The sequence below is a fragment of the Centroberyx affinis genome, unplaced genomic scaffold (assembly GCF_046629955.1).
Source record: "Centroberyx affinis isolate AG114_WGS23_722 - 3 ecotype Tasmania unplaced genomic scaffold, CSIRO-AGI_Caff_v1 ptg005924l_1, whole genome shotgun sequence".
In the NCBI taxonomy this organism is placed as follows: Eukaryota; Metazoa; Chordata; class Actinopteri; order Beryciformes; family Berycidae; genus Centroberyx; species Centroberyx affinis.
Window position 1 is genome coordinate 5,001 of NW_027283010.1, and position 22,977 is coordinate 27,977.

The following is a 22,977-nucleotide window of genomic DNA, read 5'->3' on the forward strand; positions in this document are numbered from 1 at the left end:
TCTGACAAAATGAGGTTTGACATCACACCTAACATCACCATTCGGTTCAATGGGATGAACATTAATCTGATTATTTAACGTGATTTTTCAGACTTTATGTAATTGATAATGCCCGACGAGGTGTCCGTTATCAGGAACTAATGGACGACAGGGAGGCCTAACCCTAACCCTCGAAGGGCATTATCCCGCTTATACCATGGTCACTTGCCAAAGAAAAAAAACTTAAGACCATTAATTTATATTTCCATGCGTGTATGAGAGAATGTGTTTGGATTTCTAGGTGTGGCAGCGATCACTTCAGGGTGTCGGGTCAGGACACTGTTATCAATGTTCAGGTGAGAGTGCAGGAAAAAGTTAGTCCAGAAGTCAGTTTAGACTTTATAGTCAAAGTAGCAGGGACATGGAAGTGTGTGTGGTTCTGTAACGACAGAAACAGAAAGATAGAGTAATTAGTTACATAGAACGAGCTACAGAGACAACAAAAATACCTAATTATTTATATACATATACTAAGTTAACAGTTAGCATACAGAAGCTAACCGCTAATGAACTAGCAGTATAGTGAACAGCACAGCACTGAATAAACATTCAACTACACATCTATAAATCTATAAAGGACAGTCTCTGTAACTTAAACCAGCTGACTGACATTCGTTTTCCATTCGTTATAACAACCCATAATAGAAGCAGTTGCTATGGTTACTCATTTTAGATCCAGGCTGATGCTACGTAGCCAGCGCATTAATTTAGAACAGTGAACAGACAGTTTCACTGGAACTACTTAGTAGGTGTCCATTATCAGGAACTAATGGACACCCTGCAACCAATCAGAATCGAGTATTCACCCAGACCATGGTATAAATTTTGATATCGAAGACGTCCTCATGATTATCGTGATTTTGATTCATCACCCAGCCCTATGTCAATATATATCAGGACATGGCTCATGTATGCAAAATCATGCTAAATAATAAAATTAATGTTCATCCCATTGAACTGAATGGTAATGTAAAGTCACATGTCATCCCCCTCTCTCTCTCTCTCTCTCTCTACTTTGAACTGTGTAATAAAGGCGGAAATGTAAAAAAAAAAGTATCTTTAGAATAGAGAATAGAGCTGGTGTCGAGGTATTGGGTCAAAAATATTGTGATATTTGATTTTGTCAATATCACCCAGCCCTACTTTGAAAAACACTAAAAAAAAACCAACCACCACCTTGAATCCATGTCAGGCTGACCTCTGTGTGTGTGTGTGTGTGTGTGTGTGTGTGTGTGTGTGTGTGTGTGTGTGTGCAGGACTACCTGGTAGCCATGTCCCTGCAGCAGCAGCAGGGCGGGGCCCCGGGGCCGCTCAGTGACCTGGAGCTGGCCCGGCAGCTCCAGCAGGAAGAATACCAGCAACAGCAGCAACTACAGCAACAGCAGCAACAACAGGGACCACAGCAAGCAACGCAGCAGGTAGCACACCCGCACAGCAACACAGTGGGTCCCAAACCGCGGTCTGAGGACCTCCAGGGGGTCCGCGCCAAAATGAGGAATGGTCTACTGACTGTAAACCTATGAGTCCATGTTGGAGCTGATTGCTCTCCTCTATCTCACTCCAGTAGTATTGTTAGTTCTAGTGTTTCTCCACATTAAGACTACATTTCCCATCAGCCTCGTTGCCTCCTGCCCCCCCCCTCCCCCCCTCCCTGAAGAGGATCAACATGTTGGAAGTGATTTCTCCACCTTCCTTTCCCTCCTTCCACCATCGGCTGCCAGAAACTCTTTCAGCTTTAGCTCCGTCTGCTCTGGAAGAACAGAACCTCTTCCTGTTTTGTGCCGTAAAGCGATCCAGCAGATTTCCCTCCAGATCCACCAGGTGGAGAAACAATGGAGGATGCAGAGCAGAGGCTGTTTACTGTAATTATACCAATTACAGCGATGATTTAATAAGACTTGAATCTTAATTATTTGGAAACTGCACCAGCGGCACCAAAACGAATCCAGAACAACGATGTACTTGCCATTCTGCTCAAATATGAACACTGTATGGGAAACACTGGACAGAGATAACATCTGATACTTTAGATGATTGAAACATCGTTGTGTCTTCCAGTTTTTTTTTACCGAGTCTTCTGTGTCTGCAGGTCAGAGGTCAGGCGTCCGGCCAGCAGGGAGGAGCAAGAAGAAGAGATAAGGACTCTGACTGTGTCATCTTATAGCCTCCTCCTCCTCCTCCTCCTCCTCCTCCTCTCTCTCTGTGGTCTCCCTCTGCCAGGCTCTACAGCCCCCACCCCCCCACCCCTCCCTCTGTCTGCACCGGGGAGTGCACCGCCAAGCCCTGACACACACACACACACACACACACACACACACACACACACACACACACACACACAGAGAAAAGGGTTGAAAAGGGTAACAGGTCATTCACAAGAGGAAGCTGAGCATCAAATGAGGATGTGGTGTGTGTGTGAGAAAGCGAGGCAAGAATAAAAAGTTACACCACACACATGCACACACACACACACACACACACACACACACACACACACACACACACGGCCTAACCCAGCTAGCCAGCTCAATGCCAAACCCAAGTGTTTTTTTTAAACAGTTCATATTGTAAACAGGAGGGCGATGTTCCTGTAGTAACAGACAGACAGGCAGACAGACAGACAGACAGGTGGACAGACAGAGAGACAGGCAGACAGACAGGTAGACAGACAGGCAGACAGACAGGTAGACAGACAGACCGAGAGACAGACTCCTCTCCCTCTGTAAGCTGGTTCCTCTGCAGCTGTAAAAAGTCTGGAAACGTATGACAAGTGAATTTGAGCATTTCCAGGTCTTGAAAAGTTTGTGAATTGTAAGAAAAGTTGTAAAAGTCACTGTTAAGATTAAAAGAACTGAAGGGCTGGAACACAACGGGTGGAACTTTGAAATGGAAAATGTGAAGCAAACCTGTAAAAAAATACAGTCAAACATTTTCTGACTGTTTTCCCCGTGAAGTTTAGCAGCCGCCGCGGCCTGATGGGCGTTTTGGTTTCAGTCCACAGAGTCTGAGTTAGAGCCGAGACGCACTCCGGCTGCTTAGACCAGGTCCACACCAGTCCTGGTCTGAGGAAGCCAGGAGCTCTCTTCCAAAAAACAGACAAATCTTGACTTAAGTGAAAGGCAGATACAGGAGCGCTGCTGGTGGGTTCTGTGGTATGAGAGGGCGCTCTTTGGTCTATGGGCAAAAAACTAGAAGAAAAAACCAAGGCGACTCTTCTTTGTAGAATTAAACTAGAGCTGCAACGATTAATCGATTAGTTGTCAACTATTAAATTAATCGCCAACTATTTTGATAATCGATTAATCGGTTTTAGTATTTTTTTAAGAAAATCAAGTCAAAATTCTCTGATTCCAGCTTCTTAAATGTGAATATTTTCTGGTTTCTTTCCTCCTCTATGACAGTAAACTGAATATCTTTGGGTTGTGGACAAAACAAGACATTTGAGGACGTCATCTTGGGCTTTGGGAAACACTGATCCACATTTTTCACCATTTTCTGACATTTTATAGACCAAACAACTAATCAAGAAAATAAACGACAGATTAATCGACAATAAAAATAATCGTTAGTTGCAGCCCTATATTAAAGAATCATTAAAAACACCAACCAGTGCTGTCTGTGTTTTTAATGCTTCTTTCTTAAAGTATATAGTCTTTTGATACTACAAAGAGGAGTTGCCTTTGGTTTTTTATTCAGTTTCTTCGGTTCTTTCTCCACAGTAGATATCTGTTAAAAAAAACAACAAGTAGACATGAAGAAGACATGTCGTCCCACACGAATGAGGCAGGTTCCCCTTGGGCCAATCAGAAACAAGTAAACAAATGTTGTAACGCTCCCCTTAGGCCAATCAAAGCAATTTCAAAAATGCAAAACTGGAGAAATGATATTGATCATTCCCTTACGCTTTGTGAAAATCCGATCAGTGGCGTTGGAGATACTGTGTGTGACGACGTGTAGCGCCCCCCTCAGGCCAGTCAGTGTCAGTCTGAACATGCCAGAACTGAACGGAGTGACGCATCATTTCCCCAAAAGTTTCTTCAAAATCCAATCGGTGGCATCTGAGATCTTCAGCGTGACGGACAGACGGACGGACGGACGGACCGGGTCGATCCACCGCCGCTCCACAGTCTTCTTCCTTTGGATTTCCTGTTGATGTAGTTTGAGTTTCTCTGTCTGTTCAGTCACGGTGGCTATCGCTGCTCATGCTAACCACCCAGATCTTCTTCTTCTTCTTCTGTCGATTCCAAACAAACCGGAAACGTAGTGGAGAAGATTCATGAACTGGATCTAGGTTGGATCAGTGTTGAGTTAGAGCAGGCAGTGATGGAGAAGAGCAAAAACAGCCACTTATTTATATGAACATGTTGCATTTTGTGCTGTCAATCATTTTATAAGAGTTGTAGTTTTGTTGTACTTCTGGACTGAACCTGTAAAACCTCCATCACTACAGGTCTCGGGGTCCCAGAGAAAACGTTCCTGTGCAAAGTCTCAAATTCACCATCAAGTCTTGGCAGCATCTTTAAATAAAGCAGCATCACACTCTCAGGTTGCTGCTGCTGGATCAGTAAAGTTACTACCAGTTACTCCAGTAGTGACCACAGAACAACTGAAGAGTTTCATTCCACCATTTGGAGAAAAAAAAAAAAAGTACTGTTAGAAAATGATTGATGGCACAAAATGAAAACAAATTTGGGTGTTTTTAAAGGCCAGTAGGTAACTAAAGTGCTTTTACAGACAAAACCCTCTGTATTTTAACGATACTGAATGATGAACTTAAGCCAGTGATTTTCTTTTGTTATTTTTCTCCTAAAATTAATATTTAGAGTTTTTGGAAAGTAAGTGTTCAACCCCTCAAACCAGAGCGAGTACAGACTTATCTTCAGTCTCCAGAACTTCTGTGGCCGAACTCCAAAACCGAAGCACAGACGGTTGGACTTGTCGGGTCTTGTCTTAGCCAGTTTGTTCAGTTTTCCTGAGGATGTGATGGTGTGAACAGAGAGGGAGAGACAGACAGCAAAATCCTCAGTAACAACAACACTGTTTGGTTCGATGAAGAGCACAAAGAGCTTTCCTCTCCTCTTCCTCCCTCCCTCCATCCTCCTGCCCTGTATGCCTTAGAGAGAAAGAAAAGAGAGAGAGAGTGTTACGGCGGTGTTTGTCAACCTCGATCTCTCTGTGGCTTTTAGAGAGACGGAGAGAAAAGACTTTTCACATTCCTGTCCCTGTGTCTCACCTAGGGATATTTGTTTGGGATTTAAAATGAAAATCTTTCCAAACTGCTTTTCTGGGATCGATTGGTCTTGACTGATACGTCCTCCTGCAAAGTTCAGGCCCTTGTCTGTAACACTCTTCTGATCGGTTGTAGATGAGCTGGTTAGCTGCTGTGTTTATTACAGTATTACAGGAATACACCAAGTTTTTGATAGATTGTCCCGTTATTCAACTTGGCCATTAGGTGATGAGATAATAGACACCAAAATCATCTAAGTGGATTGTTGGCTTGAGTGCTCCATGCTAACACTTTAGCATACACTATGTTGAGTGATAGCAGCTCCATGCTAACACTTTAGCATACACTATGTTGAGTGATAGCAGCTCCATGCTAACACTTTAGCATACACTATGTTGAGTGATAGCAGCTCCATGCTAACACTTTAGCATACACTATGTTGAGTGATAGCAGCCACTAGCATCTCAAAACTGAGAAAATTAGAACTTCCCACTGAGCAAAAGACGTGATTTCAACGTTGCGTCTATGCTTTAGCTCTCATATAGCCCAGGATCATTACGGCTATGTATAGACCTATTTTAGACCAAGCAGTAAATACATTATTACAATGAATAAACATCTGTAAATACCAAAAATATGCACCAGAGAAGTCCTGTAGACTAGCCCACAAGATAATTATCTGAGCACAAGAAGTAATTTCAACATTGCGTCTATGCGTAGCTCTCATATAGTCCAGGATAATATTGTCTATGTATAGACATCTAATAAACTTTCACTTTTCAACCCCATTTAAACTTAATTTAGTCTAGACGGCTATGGGCCATTTAGACGTGTTTTAAACGTCTAATCAACGTAAAATTGCTCAGTGGGTTGTAGCAGCTCCAAGTCTGGCAGTTTTGTGTAGGAAATTGGTGAAATATACACACAATATAAAATAAAAAAAAGTAAACTCCCTGCACAGTGGGTGACGACACGGTCGCTCACCTGAAGTAATTCCAAAAATAAAAGTCAACATCAGCTACACTGAGTCAAGGATATTTAATTTTTTAAATTTCTGAATCTACAGGTCACATAAAGACATTAACAACTGTCGTAGATTCGTTGTTCCCCAATATGACAAAAACAACTTCTTCAGACACGTGAATCAGCCTTTAAAGATCTTTATTAACGATAACAAAGACCTGAGTTGTTCTGCAGAAGAACTGAACTCATGGTCAAAACAATAAATTTTATACAGCTATCAGTTTGACTCATCCTTTTTGCATAATCCCTCCTATTCTAGTTCTTCTACCAATAAAATCTCACTTTGTTGTCATCGATGTATACTCCTACTTTTCCCAAGGTGATGGCCATGAGTTAAAACATACTGGTAAATAAGATCTCCCTCTCATGGCCTCTCTTTCATGACCTACTGAACGCAGGTGAAGCACATTGTCTTCCCATGGCTTTCTTGACATATTAATTACTTGTTTTCCAGACAGAATATCCAACTCAATTCTGATATGCTCTTCCTGCAGCTTTGACTTCTCTCATTCTCTTATTCTGGCATGTTCCTTCTTGTCGTTGCAACTATTCTCATGAATCTGAAGGTTATTTAGCGAGATGCTCAGGCAGGTCAAACTAAGTGCATGTTCAACTTAATACTAAAAGGTCTTACTATGGATAATGCCAGTGACCCACTGTGCCAATGTTCTCATCACTTAACAGATAAATTGACCAATGGGACAATCTACCAAAAACTTGTAATTGTGTCTTTCTAAATGTTGGGATCATTTCAGAGATCAGAGATGGACCATCAGGATTTCAGGACCTTTGCCCTACAGCCCCATACTTCTCCATTAGCACCCATTCAAACTGGGGCTAGTGAGGACAATGTTGTGCTAGCTGGGAGTTATAATGGTTAGCCATGGTCTAACAACCTGGTGTAAATATTAGTTATTGCTTCCAGTTCACTACATTAAAAAATGGTTTGAAATGGCAGCAGATGAACCTGTAATTGAACACTGAGACTCCTGTGGTGCTGAAGCATAGTTTAACTCGGATCTCATGTTCCTGTTCTGTTGTGGTTGATACACATTTTTTGTTTGGTTTTGGGTTTATTCTACAGAGATAAATGGTAGCATTTAAATCTATTGAAGCTGTTTTTTTTAAGGTCCCGGTACACGCAGGCTGTTAAGACAAAGGAGAAGAGAAATATCGGCCTCAGTAGGGATGGAGGGTTGGAAAATGAAACAGAATCAGTTTGGATAATAATACAGATGTTTAGTTTGGGCAGTTAGCTGAGGATCTGATCCTGAGCAACTGACAGCGAGCGCAACAGTAGAATAAGCAACAGATGAGACTGAGGCTGTTGGTCAGAACTGTTGCCAAACTGCTCAGCAACGTTTTCTCAAGCTGCTCCCTGTGTGTCTTAGTCATGAGAATGTTATCGGGGCTAACTGTAAATCACGTGAGACTTGTGCCAATACAGGAAGCATCTGTTCCACAAGCTACTGGCCTTGACTTGTTTTACATGGCTAACACACTACAAGATGTTTTAGCTCATTCGATACCAAAGTGGCTATTCGGCTGTTTTGATGGCGGTTTCTGTGCAGCTGGGATTCAGTTTTCGTGGGTTTTTTCTGTCTTTGCATCAGAATTTTAGGCAGGTTTGTGGACACAAAACTCACTTTAATTTCAGTGACAAATCCCAACTTGATTGTTGGAGTACGCACTCGCTAGACACTTCTGGATTTCCCTCTTCAGTCTGGATCGGTCTCTTCCTTGTGGAGAAGATTTCCCACCAGCGAGCAAACTGACAGCAGAATTTAATTCGGACAAACAGGAGAATCCACAGCGGCTCAGTTAGTGGGACGAGACGCTCTGCTCTGCTGCAGCATCACTTCCTGGTTTAAGCTGAGAAGATGCTTAACTTTTACTAAAAATTGTTGCCTAGTGCATCTTTATTTTCTTTTCCTAGGAACGTTGCCCAAAAAGTTGCCTGGTGCATCACAGCGATGTGTATTTTACTGACTTGAATGAGACAAAGGTGATTTTACTGCAGAGATGCCAAGATGAAACTCCGACTAGACTTTAAAATGGGGACGACGGCAGAGGCGCAGGTACCTGGGAGTTAATGTCAGTAATTTAAAAGGAAAGGTTGCCCAGAAGCATCTTGGGACTAAATCCATGTTTGTTCTAATGATTTACAGTTGGGTTTCGGAAAAAAAATGCTTTAGGAAGTCAGTGGTTCGCCATCATGCTTGGTGAAAAACAACATTTACAAACCAGGAAGGAGGAACAGTTTTAGATCATGGAAGCGCTCCAGCTTAGGTTTGGGAAGTCGTGGAAAAGTTAGGGAATTTAACGGAATTTAACATCAAGACCATGGTGGGATCCCCGAAATATGTCTTGTCAAATTTCCTCCTGCTAAAAATGAATAATATGTGTGTTGTTTCCTCAGATTTTTCTTCTTGACGGGGTTCAAAAGCCCCTGAAACAACATTTAGAACGTATAGCACTTAAACTTTCCCATCATGCCTGTTTCAGTGGTCAGGTGTCACTGTCCAGTCCTCGTCTTTTTTTACTCTTTAAGTCAGCTGACTGAGGCTATGTGTGAACTTTCTGACTGCCACCATTCTCTCTCTCTTTGCTTTGTATTTAATTTGTCATGATGTCAAATTGTCAGTAAAAACAAAATCTAAACCAACTATCCCATGTTGTCCTCTGTGGTTTGTCTTCACAGTGTTTTAATATTGTTGTTAGTACCGATACATGTGGGACTACTTTCACAGACACAGATTAAAGGATCAGGCTGGTGTTTTTTAATGCATTGCTTAACGTCAACAAATCCTATGAAAATAACAAAATCAGCAATGAATTTGTTTTGCCATCAAGTCTGGTCCATGTGGCCGGTGCCCAGTGCAGCCATGTCCCAGCAGCCATAGAACCCCATTGTATAAAAAAACCCCGATTTAAAACACATCACAGAGCCATGCCATTACCGACTTTTTCCTCAAACAACTTAATAAGCCGACCGTAATTGAATTAGAATTTGATTTGGTAATAACTACAACAGCCTGACTTTTCATGGTAACAGTTAGCGATTTTTAAAATGTCTTTGTGAGCTGTATTTCAAGGTTTTTAGGTTACAATTGGAGCCAATGACTTCCGGGTTGACGGCTAAAAACGGAACGTGGGAAGTCAGAAAGTAACAGGAGTAGTTAGTAGTTATTTTCATAGGATTTGTTGATGGTAAAAAATGCATTAAAAAAACGCCAGCCTTATCCTTTAAAGCTAGGGTAGGCAATTTATTTTAGAAGCATTTTGGTTATATTTGTTGAAATGCTCTTTATATCCCGATAGCTATCAATAAAGCAAATGCTCTGCGGGAGAAAAAAAAAAAAGGGAAAAGCCCGGTCTCTGTGGCTGTCCCAGGCTCTGGACTCCAATCAGGACAGCTCTTCCACAAGGAGGCATCCCGCCCCTGCCTGTCAATCACACATGGACACGCAGACAAGTCTAGCTCTGCCGGCCCTGCAAACTGCAGAGAGAACACAAGTATATCCACAGAAGAGATGAGGTGAAACAGACATTATCCAAACTGAATACTGAGACTGGAATATACTTGTATGGAAGCCAGTTATTTTCCCCACCCCACTGTTGTTTTTTTGCCGGCAAATATTTCAGTAACTAGATTGAGCCAGCAGACCTGTTTTTTGTGTAAAAGGTTTGAAATGACCTAGGTGTGTGTTTCTCATACTGACTAATCTATGCTGACAACAATAATTTTTGCTGCCAAATGTTTTAGTAACAACTAGATTGAGCTACCAGAACTGTGTTTTGCATAAAAGATTTGAATTGATCAAGTTTGCCCCTCATGCAGCACCTGAGCCTGTGTTAGAGAGAGGAGTTAGGGGAGGGAACAGAGAAGGAGGAGGGGAAACTGATCAAGCAGCAGAACACATTAAGGTCCAGGCCCGACACACAGAGAGGCAGATTAAGGAGGAGTTTAAGAAGCTTCACCAGTTTCTACAAGAGGAAGAGGAGGCCAGGATCGCTGCACTGAGGGAGGAAGAGGAGCAGAAGAGGAGAACGATGAAGGAGAAGATTGAGGGTCTGAGCAGAGAGATAGCAGCTCTTTCAGACACAGTCAGAGCCATAGAGAAGGAGCTGAGAGCTGAAGACGTCTCGTTCCTGCAGAACTACAAGGCTACAGTGGAAAGAGTCCAGCGCCCCCTGCTGGATGATCCACAGCTGGTCTCAGGAGCTCTGATAGACGAGGCCAAACACCTGGGCAACCTGAGCTTCACAGTCTGGGACAAGATGAAGGAGATGGTCTCCTACACTCCTGTGATTCTGGACCCAAACACTGCCCATCCAGGACTCATCCTGTCTGAAGATCTGATCAGTGTGAGATGTGGAGAGAGACAGAAGCTTCCTGAAAACCCAGAGAGGTTTGACTCCTATCACTCTGTCCTGGGATCTGAGGGCTTTAACTCAGGAACTCACAGCTGGGATGTTGAGGTTGGAGACAGTACAGACTGGTTCCTGGGTGTGGCAGCAGAATCTGCCCAGAGGAAGGGAGACATACAGTCTGCATTATGGAGAATACGGTTCTTCATCTGAAATTTAAAATGTATTTGATCTAACTTTTTATCTAACTTTATTCCAGGAATTGAAGCTTTCTCTACTGTTGCACTCATTGTAAGTCACTCTGCAAATTAACATCAGCTAAATTCTTAAAATGTAAAATGCTAATTTCTGATTATGTATGTTTGCACTGTAATCTTTTACTTGCTGTGATTATTTTCATTAACTGCTGGATAACTTTGCATCTAAAACCAATAAAGAATGAAGTTAAGAGGGAAATGTGTTCAGATTTACTGACTAATTTCAGCAGCGTTGTCATCATGTCTAGATTCTGCTGACTAAGAGATCTTACTGAGCATGTGCTAAAACAGCAGGACTTAAAGCTACAATCTCATAGAGATCCATAGAGGAGCAATCTCCAGTCTTTCCCATTCATTATGATGGGATTATCTCACACTCTCTCTCTCTCTCTCTCTCTCACACACCTGCACCTGCACCCACACCTGGCAAAAGTTGCAACATTATTACTTTGCAACCACCGAGAACCTGTCTGCTCCCACTTTCCCGCCCTCTTCACTCTGTAGTGAGACACCTGCACAAAGTTATTCCAGAACATTCCAGATGTTATTCCAAAACTCGTTGAAGAAGTTTCCACTCTGAACACGTTCTCACACAGCTGCATCTGAGGGTCCTTGGGAAACTGTGGTAGATGTCTGAGTATTGGTCTGTTGCAGTTGCAGCGCATGATCAAGATGGCGAGTAGAGTCATTGGGTGTGACCAGATGTCAGCTGCCCAGTAAAGACCTCATTCTGAGTAAGGCTGAGTGCATCCTCAGTGACCCTACTCACGCTCTACACAACAGGGTCCAACTAAGCTATCGGGGCAAAGGTAGGATTCTGCAAAGGAAAATAAGAACAACCAGGTTTAGCAAGTCTTTGGTCCTTCAGCAATTAGACTGTCAAATGAGAGGGACAGTCCAAAACATAAGATCTTATGGTTTTGGTCAGGGCTATGTGCAATGGTTGTCCTTGTGCAACACTTGTATGGTGCAATATACTTTATATATCTTATTTTATTTTATTAGTTGGTTATAATGCTGTGTGTGTGTGTGTGTGTGTGTGGGCGCATGTGTTGGGGGGGATGGAAGGGGGGACTGTATATTGTATAGTTGTATTTATATTTCTTTGTATGACTGCTTTGTGTACTTTGGCACCTTGACCACCTGAATTTCCATATCTGGGATAATAAAGTTTACCTTGGCCTTGACCTTGACCTTGGTCCACCAAGTCCCCCCCCCATGCCACCCAGGGAGACCTGGCTGTGGTTTGAAGAACACAGGGGTGGGGCAAACATATAAAAGGAGACGACACAGTCTTCTGAAACGTTTCTCTTCTGCTGTGCTTTGATTTTGAAAATGACAACTACTACTGTTGTATACAATTCATCAGTGTTCCTAAATATTAGTCTCAAACTTCCTGCATGGTGGGCATTAAGAAGGTGGCACCCAAGTGAACTGATTTCTGTTGAAGAGACTCTGACTGCGGTCCAATAGTCTTTTTGCTTAGGAAGGTTCCTAACTGAGTGAAATGACCCGGAAGTATCTAAGTGGCAGCCATCATAAGAGCTGTTTGAAATCTCTAAATGCTAAGGGAAGGTGCTTCAGTGCTTCCTTACTTAGCTCCTTTAGCATAGGAGACACTGGACCATCCTTTACCAAAGGAAAGGAGATAATGCCGTCCCACAATTCCTTGCGACCGACAAGAGACGCAGATCATCATGCAAGTTACCGTTGCTTATTAAGCATTTTCCATCTTATGCCATAACTTGCTAATATGCTTATATGTTTTGAACTTTCAACAACATGTTAAACCCAGAGGAGAACTATGAACGTTACGTTGCTGTTGTAAAATGATCAAAGTGAAGTAAACGTTGTAGAGTAACCTCTGCTCAGTCTGCATTAGTTATTTCTTCATTCTGAGCTTGTTGTATTGCAGCCTTTAGGAAAATCATTCATTAATTTTACACAGATGCTGAAGCCCTTGCCTTAATAAAGGCCCGGATCAGCCAGAACAAATTCAAAGCACAATAAAGTCAACATTTCAAGGTGTTTACTGAGTTGTGTGGTGGTTCTTAAGCTGTGATATGCATAGGCTTATAATCAGATCATAATCAGCATATTAACCATAACACAGAAGTCTGTCTTTCAAGAAAGAGGGATATGAGACGTTTTTAGCCAGATGATGTTTTTAATTCAACATGTTTGAAACTTAAGAATGATGATATGTACAGTAGTAGATTTGTAGGCCTAACATGTTATGCCTATCTTGCATGAATTTAACACTTATTTTCATACAATCATACTAATTGGGATTCATGTCGATAAATATGAGTGGACAGGAGGGTGAGCGTGAGCAACCATTCTCAATGTGACAACCATTTCGTTTCACTTTTGTGACAGGTATTCCCTTTTTATTTCAGTTCCAACCTTTGTGATGAAGCAATATTTTTCACTGGGTTGTCCACGTTTACACAGCCTGCATGAAACAACACGGTAAGAACACACGGGGCGAAGTATCCAAAATGCTTTTAGTCGTCCATCTTCAGAACATTGTAGTTTCTCCATGGCAGACCCACGTCATTGACATCCGCCGGTGCATAATTACGTAGCCTAGTGTAAGTGCAGTCGGATTCTCTTAGCACCACGGTTGTCTTTTCGTAAGTCCTTATGAATTCTCCTTCACATCGCTGTGGGAAGGACTGAGCCTTATGGTACGCGCTCTACTCAGTGAGCCACCGTGGCGCCCTGGGAAATGTAGTTTTAATTTGGAGACACACTAGCACTGACAATATCACTAGTGTTAGATAGAGGCAACCAATCATCTTCTTGATTTACAGACAGTACACCAAGGTAGCAACATTCATTTGACAAAGATATAGGTTTTTAAAAATGCTACATAGAGCAACTTCAAAACATACTGGTACTCTGGTTAAGTGAGGACCCAAACTGAGTAAATGTTGTCTCCAGGCTCATTCAAACTACTGGTACTCTTATCAAGTGGAGACCAGACTGATCTCACAGAAAAACATTAAATGAACACGACATGTTAACAGCAAATTACCTGTTGGTGGAGCGTAAAGTGTTACATTTACGTTTTCCCAGCACAAAACGGTTATGTGAAGGAGACACCACTATAAACAGGAAGTAGTGTGACATTGAAGTAGCATGGTGGCCAGTCAGGGCGTTGTGGTCGGGGTGGTGGACAGGCGTATATGTTTGCCTTCGATGCCGGCGACCGGGGTTCCATTCCTAGTGTTTTCAAAGGACATTTTAATTCACATTTTTAAGTCACAATTTAAATTTTTCTTATTTCACCATGACCAAACCTCTTACCTTAACCAAGTTGTTTTAGTTGCCTAACCACAACCTTAACCCAAACCTTAACAAAGTTGTTTTACTTGCCTAAACACAACCATAACCCTTGCCTAAACGTAACTGTTAACCAACCGTTGGGATTCAGTTCGTGGTGGAGAAACGTTTTTTGCCCATGTTACGTGTCCACAGCACGTAAAGCACCGTTGTAGAGTTCGTGTTCATTTCACATATTTGTGTGAGATCATGTTGGTGGAGACCCAGCAGAAATCTCCAGTGGAGCCGATCTCACAAGGCAGAAATGACTTGACAGCTTGCCTTTAAACAATTAAGCTCTCGGGATTATCATTATTGTGCTCTGGATCTAGAAATACAAATGTACAGTTCTTTTACAAGATACTGTTTATTCATTTTGGGAAAAAAATAAAAAATACATATTATTAATTTCTGTTCATTATTCAATATATCATATTGTTCAGATCATCTACAAATCTGTTAGATTTCTCATTTTGGATTCAAACCCCTCAAATACAAATCAAACACTAGTCTTCTATTACAGTAAACAGCTGAACATTTCGGAGAAATGGCGTGGCAAAGCTCCGCCCCTTTCTCTGACTCAACTCAGACAAACCAGGAAACAGAGGTTGTCCTTCTACTCCTCACTGAGAAGAGACACACACACCGAGAGACAGACGATAAGATTCACCTTCAGACCAAACCCACGACTTCCACTGAGGGAGGACAGCTACAGGAGGGAATACTGAGAATACTGGAATCCTGGAATCCTGGGAATACTGACACATCAACCTGATGCTGACTTGGGATTTTTAGAAGAAACACAACTCAAAGTGAAAGTAACAGGGAGCTTTCTAGAGGAGCGAGTGGTACCACAACGACTTCCTGTTTGAGCGCTCTGTCTGGTTTGTTTTCAGCTTCACTCAGAGAGAAAATGTCTTCCAGATCAGAGGAGGATCTCTCCTGTCCTGTCTGCCATGACATCTTTAAAGATCCTGTCGTCCTGTCATGTAGCCACAGCTTCTGTAAAGCCTGTCTGCAGAGCTGGTGGACAGAGAAACAAACACACGAGTGTCCAATTTGTAAGGAAATATCTTTACACAGTGAACCACCTCGTAACTTAGCGTTAAAGAACCTGTGTGAGGCTTTCTTACTGGAGAGAGATCAGAGAGCTTCAGCAGGATCTGAGCTTCTCTGCAGTCTGCACTCTGAGAAACTCAAGCTCTTCTGTCTGGACCATCAGCAGCCAGTGTGTCTTGTCTGTCTGCATTCAAAAACACACACCAACCACAGAATCAGACCCATCGATGAAGCTGCACTGGATCACAAGGAGGAACTTCAGGAATCACTGAAGCCCTTAAAGGAGAAACTGAAGCTCTTTAATGAAGTTAAAGGAAACTGTGATCAAACAGCAGAACACATTAAGGTCCAGGCCCGACACACAGAGAGGCAGATTAAGGAGAAGTTTAAGAAGCTTCACCAGTTTCTACAAGAGGAAGAGGAGGCCAGGATCTCTGCGCTGAGGGAGGAAGAGAAGCAGAAGAGTCAGACGATGAAGGAGAAGATTGAGGGTCTGAGCAGAGAGATAGCAGCTCTTTCAGACACAGTCAGAGCCATAGAGAAGGAGCTGAGAGCTGAAGACGTCTCGTTCCTGCAGAACTACAAGGCTACAGTGGAAAGAGTCCAGCGCCCCCTGCTGGAGGATCCACAGCTGGTCTCAGGAGCTCTGATAGATGAGGCCAAACACCTGGGCAACCTGAGCTTCACAGTCTGGGACAAGATGAAGGAGATGGTCTCCTACACTCCTGTGATTCTGGACCCCAACACTGCCCATCCAGAACTCATCCTGTCTGAAGATCTGACCAGTGTGAGATGTGGAGAGAGACAGAAGCTTCCTGAAAGCCCAGAGAGGTTTAACTGCTACTGCTCTATCCTGGGATCTGAGGGCTTTAACTCAGGAACTCACAGCTGGGATGTTGAGGTTGGAGACAATACAGACTGGGGACTGGGTGTGGCAGCAGTGTCTGAACACGGGAAGAGAAACATCCAGTCTGGATTCTGGGGAATATGGTTCAATGATGGTGAATACATAGCAGACTACCCATCAGATCCAACCGCTGTTCTCCGACTGAAGAAGAAGCTCCAGAGGATCAGAGTTCATCTCTACTGGAACAGAGGAAAGCTGTCATTCTCTGATCCTGATACTAACAAACACATACACACCTTCACACACACTTTCACTGACAGGCTGTTTCCATACATTTACACTGTGAATGAACGCTCTCTGAAGATTTTACCAGTGAAGGTCTCTGTAACAGTGGAACAGCACAGTTAGAGATGATGATGAATATGACGATGATGGAGATAGGGATTATCATGATGATCGTGGTGGTGGTGGTGATAGGGATGATGATGATGATGCTCATAATGATGAAGTTGATGATGTCATGTACACAAGCTGTTATGATCAGAATAAGGCCTGTTGGTGTGAGCAGACGTGCATCTCATCAACGCAGATGTGATTACAAAACTGGGATCATAACCAGTGTTTTCGGTGCCTGCATGATCCACCTTGAAGGGGGAAAGTATTCTACTGTGCGGGGGGGACTGAGGATGATTTAATGAGTTCATACAATTCTGAATGTACAGAATTTCTAAAAACTAATGTCTAACTTAAGATGATGTGAGCAGAGGTGCTATATTTCCAGCAGACATTGTGGTAATAGCAATGGTCTTTGTGGTTTTACGGTATAAAAACCCCTGAAGTTTGCAGAGTTTGGGGCTTCTGACCAATTACTGGAGGACACTGTCACTCTGGTAGCATGAGACTGATCAAAGACTTTGCTATCTTCTTATCATTCTTTAACTTTTTTTGAGTACTCATTATTGCCTGTTTGTTTCTATTAAGTAGAATTTTGATACATTTAAATGTACATCTTGAATTATTATTAACATCTTTGCATTATTAACTCATGAGAGTGAATATCCTTCATGGTTAACATTTTTAAAATTTTTCATGATTTACTTTTTTACACTTTTATATTCTCTTGATTTCTAGTATTTAGACAGAGTCAGTGATATTTTAGATTTCTCTATTTTTGCTGTGATACAGATTTGGCTCGATATGATTTGACAATTTGCTTTTATCATTTTTATCAAACCATTGATTATTCTGCTTGTTTGATTAGTTACTGACTGATAAGCTGTCTCAATTTATTATCACTTTGTTAATTGATTTTTCCATATATTGATGATTCAATGAATTTTTGAAGTTTATTAAAAATACTTTTTGAATTCCCCACATTGGTTGTTTCGCCTGGATCATTTCACCATCACAAGCCATCCATTTCTGCCCAGGACACCAGAGCCTCTTTAACACCTCAGAAAACATACTTAACATTGTTTTTTCAGCTTGATACTTAATGACTTTTTCTTTTAAAAAATGATTTTGTCTTAATGACATGTTTCAGGAGTCCTGTACAAAAAATAATACATAACCTCTGTTTGAAGTCCCAGAGACCCCAGCTATACAATATTATGAAATGCAATGGATTTTTATATGCTTTGAATCCCTGATTGTTGTCTAAGGTACAGCTGACTCAATATTACCTCTTTCAAATAAGTTTGTGCACTGTTTGTGTACACACGTGCACAAACAGATAAATGTGCGTGCAGGCACACATACACACATACATGCACAACCTCCCATCTCTACATCTGCCTTTCTCTATCTCACACACACACTCATTCACATACACAGTCACAGACACAAGCATGCATATGGTGCACACACACACACACGCACACACCTGCACCCACACCTGGCACAAAGTTGCAACATTATTACTTTGCAAGCACCGAGAACCTGTCTGCTCCCACTTTCCCGCCCTCTTTACTCTGTAGTGAGACACCTGCACAAAGTTATTCCAGAACATTCCAAAAGTTATTCCAAAACTCTTTGACAATGTTTTCACATTGAACACGTTCTCGCACAGCTGCATCTGGGGATCCTTGGGAAACTGTGGTAGACGTCTGAGTATTACTATTGGTCCACCAAGTCCAAGTCTTCAAAATGTTCAGCTTTTTTTGGACATTATCGGATGTATTAAACTTTTTGAAACCTTTTATAGTTTTAGATAGATGATAGAAGAGATTAGATAGAAGATATTTAACTTTTAAAATAAAATTTTCAACCAACCAGTGCTTTTGATATAATCATGTGACTATTCACAGACTTAAGTTTAGTTTTGTCTGCCATCTTGTCATTAGTATTGCTGTTTTTTTGCACCTATCTAGTTCCATATTCTTTCAGCTAGAAACGTTGTTCAGTCTGTAAAATGTTCAGCTCCTTTTCAAGATCTGTCCTTGTATTCAACTTTTTGATAACATTTATAGATTTTAAGATATTTTAAAAGCTATTTTTTCGACCAATCCGTGTTTGATATGCAAATGATCAAATTTTCATATCAAATACGGATTGGCCGAGTCCACCGTCAGTCTACTGTAGCTGAAGAGGCTGGCATATGGTCCGGAGATGTTTTCTGTGGTGACGTTTTTAATCAGCCTGGTGAGTAACAACGATCACTTATTTTGTCACAGTTACTCATATAATACAGACTCAAATGGCGTTTACTTTACAATTCCTCTGCGTAAATATTGTTTATGTGCGTTTCTCCACTGGATGCACATATAGTGTTTACATATGGAAGCTTCATGTATGGCGCCGGAAAACGGCAACTGGAAAAACAGAACCAGACACGTCAAGTCGGCGCAACGAGCCCATCTCCAGGATTCTTTATTGACGGGACAGGGAGAGAGGGAGACAGGGAGACGGAGAAGAGTGGCCTAGAATCGAATGGTGAAGCTCATTAACTTCAGGGGGAGCTCTGCTGAAGCAAGCACACACATATTCTGCAGAAAATGTAACCTTTTCCAGTTTTACATTGTGAGCCACTGGGTTGGAGGTAAATGTACTGGATTGCTTTACGGCACAAAACAGGAAGAGGGCGCTGTTCTTCCAGAGCATTTGGCGAAACACTAGCACTAACAACCACTGGTGTCAGAGGTGACCAATTGTCTTCTACACGCTCTCATTGGTTTACAGTCATTACACCAAGGTAGCAACATTCATTTGACAATGATATATGATATACGGAGCAACTATAAAACATACTGGTACTGGTTAAGCATGGACCCAAACTGAGGAAATGTTATCTCCAGGCTCATTCAAACTACTGGTACTCTCATCATGTGGAGATCCAGCAGAAATCTCCAGTGGAGCCGACCTCACAAGGTAGAAATGACTTGACAACATGCATTTAAAGAATTATACTTTCAGGATTATCGTTATTGTGTTCTGGATTTAGAAACACAAATGCACAGTAAATTTCCAAGATACTGTATATTCATTTTGGAAAAAAAAGAAAAAGAAAAAACATTTATCATTAACTGTTCATCATTCAACATCTCTCATTGCTCAGATCATCTACAAATATCTTGGTAATCTCATTTTGGATTCAAACTCTTCAAATCCAAATCAAGCAAGCAATGAGAGAGCAATGCTGAATGGAATTCAGCTCTGCTCTATTACAGTGAACAGCTGAGCATGTAGGAGATGGCCTGACAAAGCTCCGCCTTTCTCTTACTCAACTCACACAAACCAGGAAACAGAGGTTGTTATTCTTCCACTCCTCACTGAGAAGAGAGAGAGAGAGACAGACAGACAGAGGATAAGATTCACCTTCAGACCCAGGACTTCCACTGAGGGAGGACAGCTGGGAATACTGGAATACTGCCACGTCAACCTTCTGCTGACTCAACACACTGAATGAGAGTTTTAGAAGAAACACGACTAAAAGTGAAAGAAACTTTCAAGGAATTTTCTAGAGGAGGGAGTGGTGCCGTGACTGACTGATTCACTTCCTATTTCAGCGGGCTGCTCTGTGTGTTTTTAGCCTCACTCAGACAGAAAATGGCTTCCAGATCAGAGGAGGATCTCTCCTGTCCTGTCTGCCATGACATCTTTAAAGATCCTGTCGTCCTGTCATGTAGCCACAGCTTCTGTAAAGCCTGTCTGCAGAGATGGTGGACAGAGAAACAAATACGTGAGTGTCCACTTTGTAAAAGAATATCTTCACACAGTGAACCACCTTGTAACTTGGCATTAAACAACCTGTGTGAGGCTTTCTTACTGGAGAGAGCTTCAGCAGGATCTGAGCTTCTCTGCAGTCTGCATTCTGAGAAACTCAAGCTCTTCTGTCTGGACCATCAGCAGCCAGTGTGTGTTGTCTGTCGAGATTCAAAAACACACACCAAACACAGAATCAGACCCATCAACATAGCTGCACAGGATCACAAGAAGGAACTTCAGGAATCACTGAAGCCCTTAAAGGAGAAACTGGAGCTCTTTAATGAAGTTAAAGAAAAACGTGATCAAACAGCAGAACACATTAAGGTCCAGGCCCGACACACACAGAGGCAGATTAGGAAGGAGTTTAAGAGGCTTCACCAGTTTCTACAAGAGGAAGAGGAGGCCAGGATCGCTGCACTGAGGGAGGAAGAGGAGCAGAAAAGTCAGATGATGAAGGAGAAGATTGAGGGTCTGAGCAGAAAGATAGCAGCTCTTTCATACACAATCGGAGCCATAGAGAAGGAGCTGAGAGCTGAAGACGTCTCGTTCCTGCAGAACTACAAGGCTACAGTGGAAAGAGTCCAGCGCCCCCTGCTGGAGGATCCACAGCTGGTCTCAGGAGCTCTGATAGACGAGGCCAAACACCTGGGCAACCTGAGCTTCACAGTCTGGGACAAGATGAAGGAGATGGTCTACTACACTCCTGTGATTCTGGACCCCAACACTGCTGATCCAGAACTCATCCTGTCCAAAGATCTGACCAGTGTGAGATGTGGAGAGGAACAGCAGCTTCCTGTAAACCCAGAGAGGATTGACTACCACTCTGTCCTGGGATCTGAGGGCTTTAACTCAGGAACTCACAGCTGGGATGTTGAGGTTGGAGACAGTACAGTGTGGTTCCTGGGTGTGATAGCACATTCTGACCAGAGGAAGACATTCATACAGTCTGGATTGTGGACAATAGGGTTCTATGGTGGTGAATACACAGCATTCTCTCCACCAGATCTAATCACTGTTCTCCCAGTGAAGAAGAAGCTCCAGAGGATCAGACTGCATCTGGACTGGAACAGAGGAAAGCTGTCATTCTCTGATCCTGATACTAACACATACATACACACCTTCACACACACTTTCACTGATAGGCTTTTTCCATACATTATCAGTGGGAATAAACTCTCTCTGAAGATTTTACCAGTGAAGGTCTCTGTAACACTGGAACAGCACAGTTAGAGATGATGATGGTGATGATGGTGATGATAGGGATTATCATGATGATGATGATGATGCTCATAATGATGAAGATGATGATGTCATGTACGTAAGCCATATATTTCTGTAATGGGAATACCGCTCAATTTAAGTGAACTTCAATGTGTGAAGTTGTAGCAATCGGCCCGTTCCGAACAGGAATGTTTTGAACGGGCACTGCACTAGTTATATAAACATTATATATGCATTAGTCTTGTTCTTCATTATCTGTTACTATACCTAGGATAGTCAGTGAATATAATCAACTCTCTAACCAACATGGGCACATGTTGTCCTGATGTAGCAGAAATATTTTACTTTGAAAACCATGTATGGTTTTTCAGTTTGTAGTTACCAGCAGAAGCAGATGCAAGCACTATACCAGCTGTGCCAGCCGACCTACTGTTGTACATATTATTATTTTCCAGATGAGTTAAATGTCATGGAGCACCTATATGTATCCATAGAAATGTAGGTCAGCTAACTGAAACATTATTTTTGTTCTTGCCATTTATGTGTTTTTATGGTAAGCTTGAATAACCAAATAACATTTGGAGTCAAATATGAAGTTGTATTGAGTCCCAGGCATGTATTGTTTGTCAAATTGTGCTGTCAAATGATTTGAATTTTAAAAAAGAGCCAAAGTCTAAGTTTGTTTTGACTAAAGGGTAGCTAAAGCTAAGGTCACATTAGCTGTTCTAGGTTTAGGTTAGGTTTAGACCGTTGCTATGGTAATGGCACACAAGGCAGTCATATCCACAATACTAGTGATCATTTCTCAAAATTTTCTTCTGTATAAATATGTTCTGAAAGCACCAGTAATCATTGTAATATTTTATTTGGGCAGCGTCACCCAGCTCTCTCGTTTATAAATAACAATAAATAAAATGTGCCTTTTCTCTCTTTTATGTTACAGATTGGGGTGGTTGGGCCTACAGCACTCTCTCTCTCTGCCTACTTTGCCCTTTTGTTTTGTTTATGTTTCTGATTTTGTAAATTGCATTTAAGAAATAAAACTCAACGTATCATTTGGAATATGTTCATTTATTTTAGCTAATAAAGTTTGGAGCATGTATGAGCCCGTAATCCATATTCACATTTGAGGGCACCTTTTGGAGTGGACTATAATTAATACTAAACGCACAGTATGTAATTTCTGCCACTAGGGGTCTCTCAATCAAAACAATAACAAAAGATGTAGTTTGATGATGTCGTGAAGTTTTTTTACGGGGACAGCTTCGGCGACAGAACGCGCAGCAAGCGGGAATGAATAATCGTGATCCGTCACGAGCGAGCGATAAAAACAATAGAATGAAAAAAACAGCAGAGTGGCTAGAGCGGCTAGCTTGCTAGCTGGACGACTTCCTTCCTCA

General features: G+C 42.0%; 3 protein-coding genes across 4 annotated transcripts in view; all 3 read left to right on the top strand.

Moving 5' to 3' along the window:
• The window catches only part of LOC139667975 (ubiquitin carboxyl-terminal hydrolase MINDY-1-like), a 5,959-nt gene extending 2,529 nt beyond the window's left edge, over positions 1-3,430 (top strand). The window contains exons 4-5 of the mRNA XM_071547447.1: positions 1,296-1,457; positions 2,129-3,430. Of these exons, the coding sequence (XP_071403548.1) occupies positions 1,296-1,457; positions 2,129-2,203 (237 nt within the window). The 3' untranslated portion in view covers positions 2,204-3,430. The remainder of the gene's footprint in view (positions 1-1,295; positions 1,458-2,128) is intronic.
• Positions 3,431-9,751: 6,321 nt separating this feature from the next.
• LOC139667974 (E3 ubiquitin-protein ligase TRIM39-like) lies at positions 9,752-17,239 on the top strand. 2 transcript variants are annotated; one of them, XM_071547444.1, is made up of 2 exons: positions 9,752-9,767; positions 15,156-17,239. In XM_071547444.1, exons 1-2 carry the CDS (start codon positions 9,752-9,754, stop codon positions 16,559-16,561), a joined length of 1,422 nt encoding a protein of 473 aa, XP_071403545.1. In that variant the 3' UTR covers positions 16,562-17,239. The 2 variants fall into 2 exon arrangements, with proteins under 2 accessions (XP_071403545.1, XP_071403547.1); XM_071547446.1 differs by lacking the exon at positions 9,752-9,767 and having other exon boundaries at positions 14,997-17,239.
• A 2,689-nt stretch (positions 17,240-19,928) lies between these two features.
• Positions 19,929-22,618, top strand: LOC139667973 (E3 ubiquitin-protein ligase TRIM39-like). Its single transcript, XM_071547443.1, has one exon. It carries the CDS (start codon positions 20,198-20,200, stop codon positions 21,584-21,586), a length of 1,389 nt encoding a protein of 462 aa, XP_071403544.1. The 5' UTR covers positions 19,929-20,197; the 3' UTR covers positions 21,587-22,618.
• Positions 22,619-22,977: the final 359 nt, after the last annotated feature.

Excerpts from the sequence above, each read along its gene's own strand:
- LOC139667973 (XM_071547443.1), top strand. The coding sequence starts at position 20,198 with ATGGCTTCCAGATCAGAGGAGGATCTCTCCTGTCCTGTCTGCCATGAC.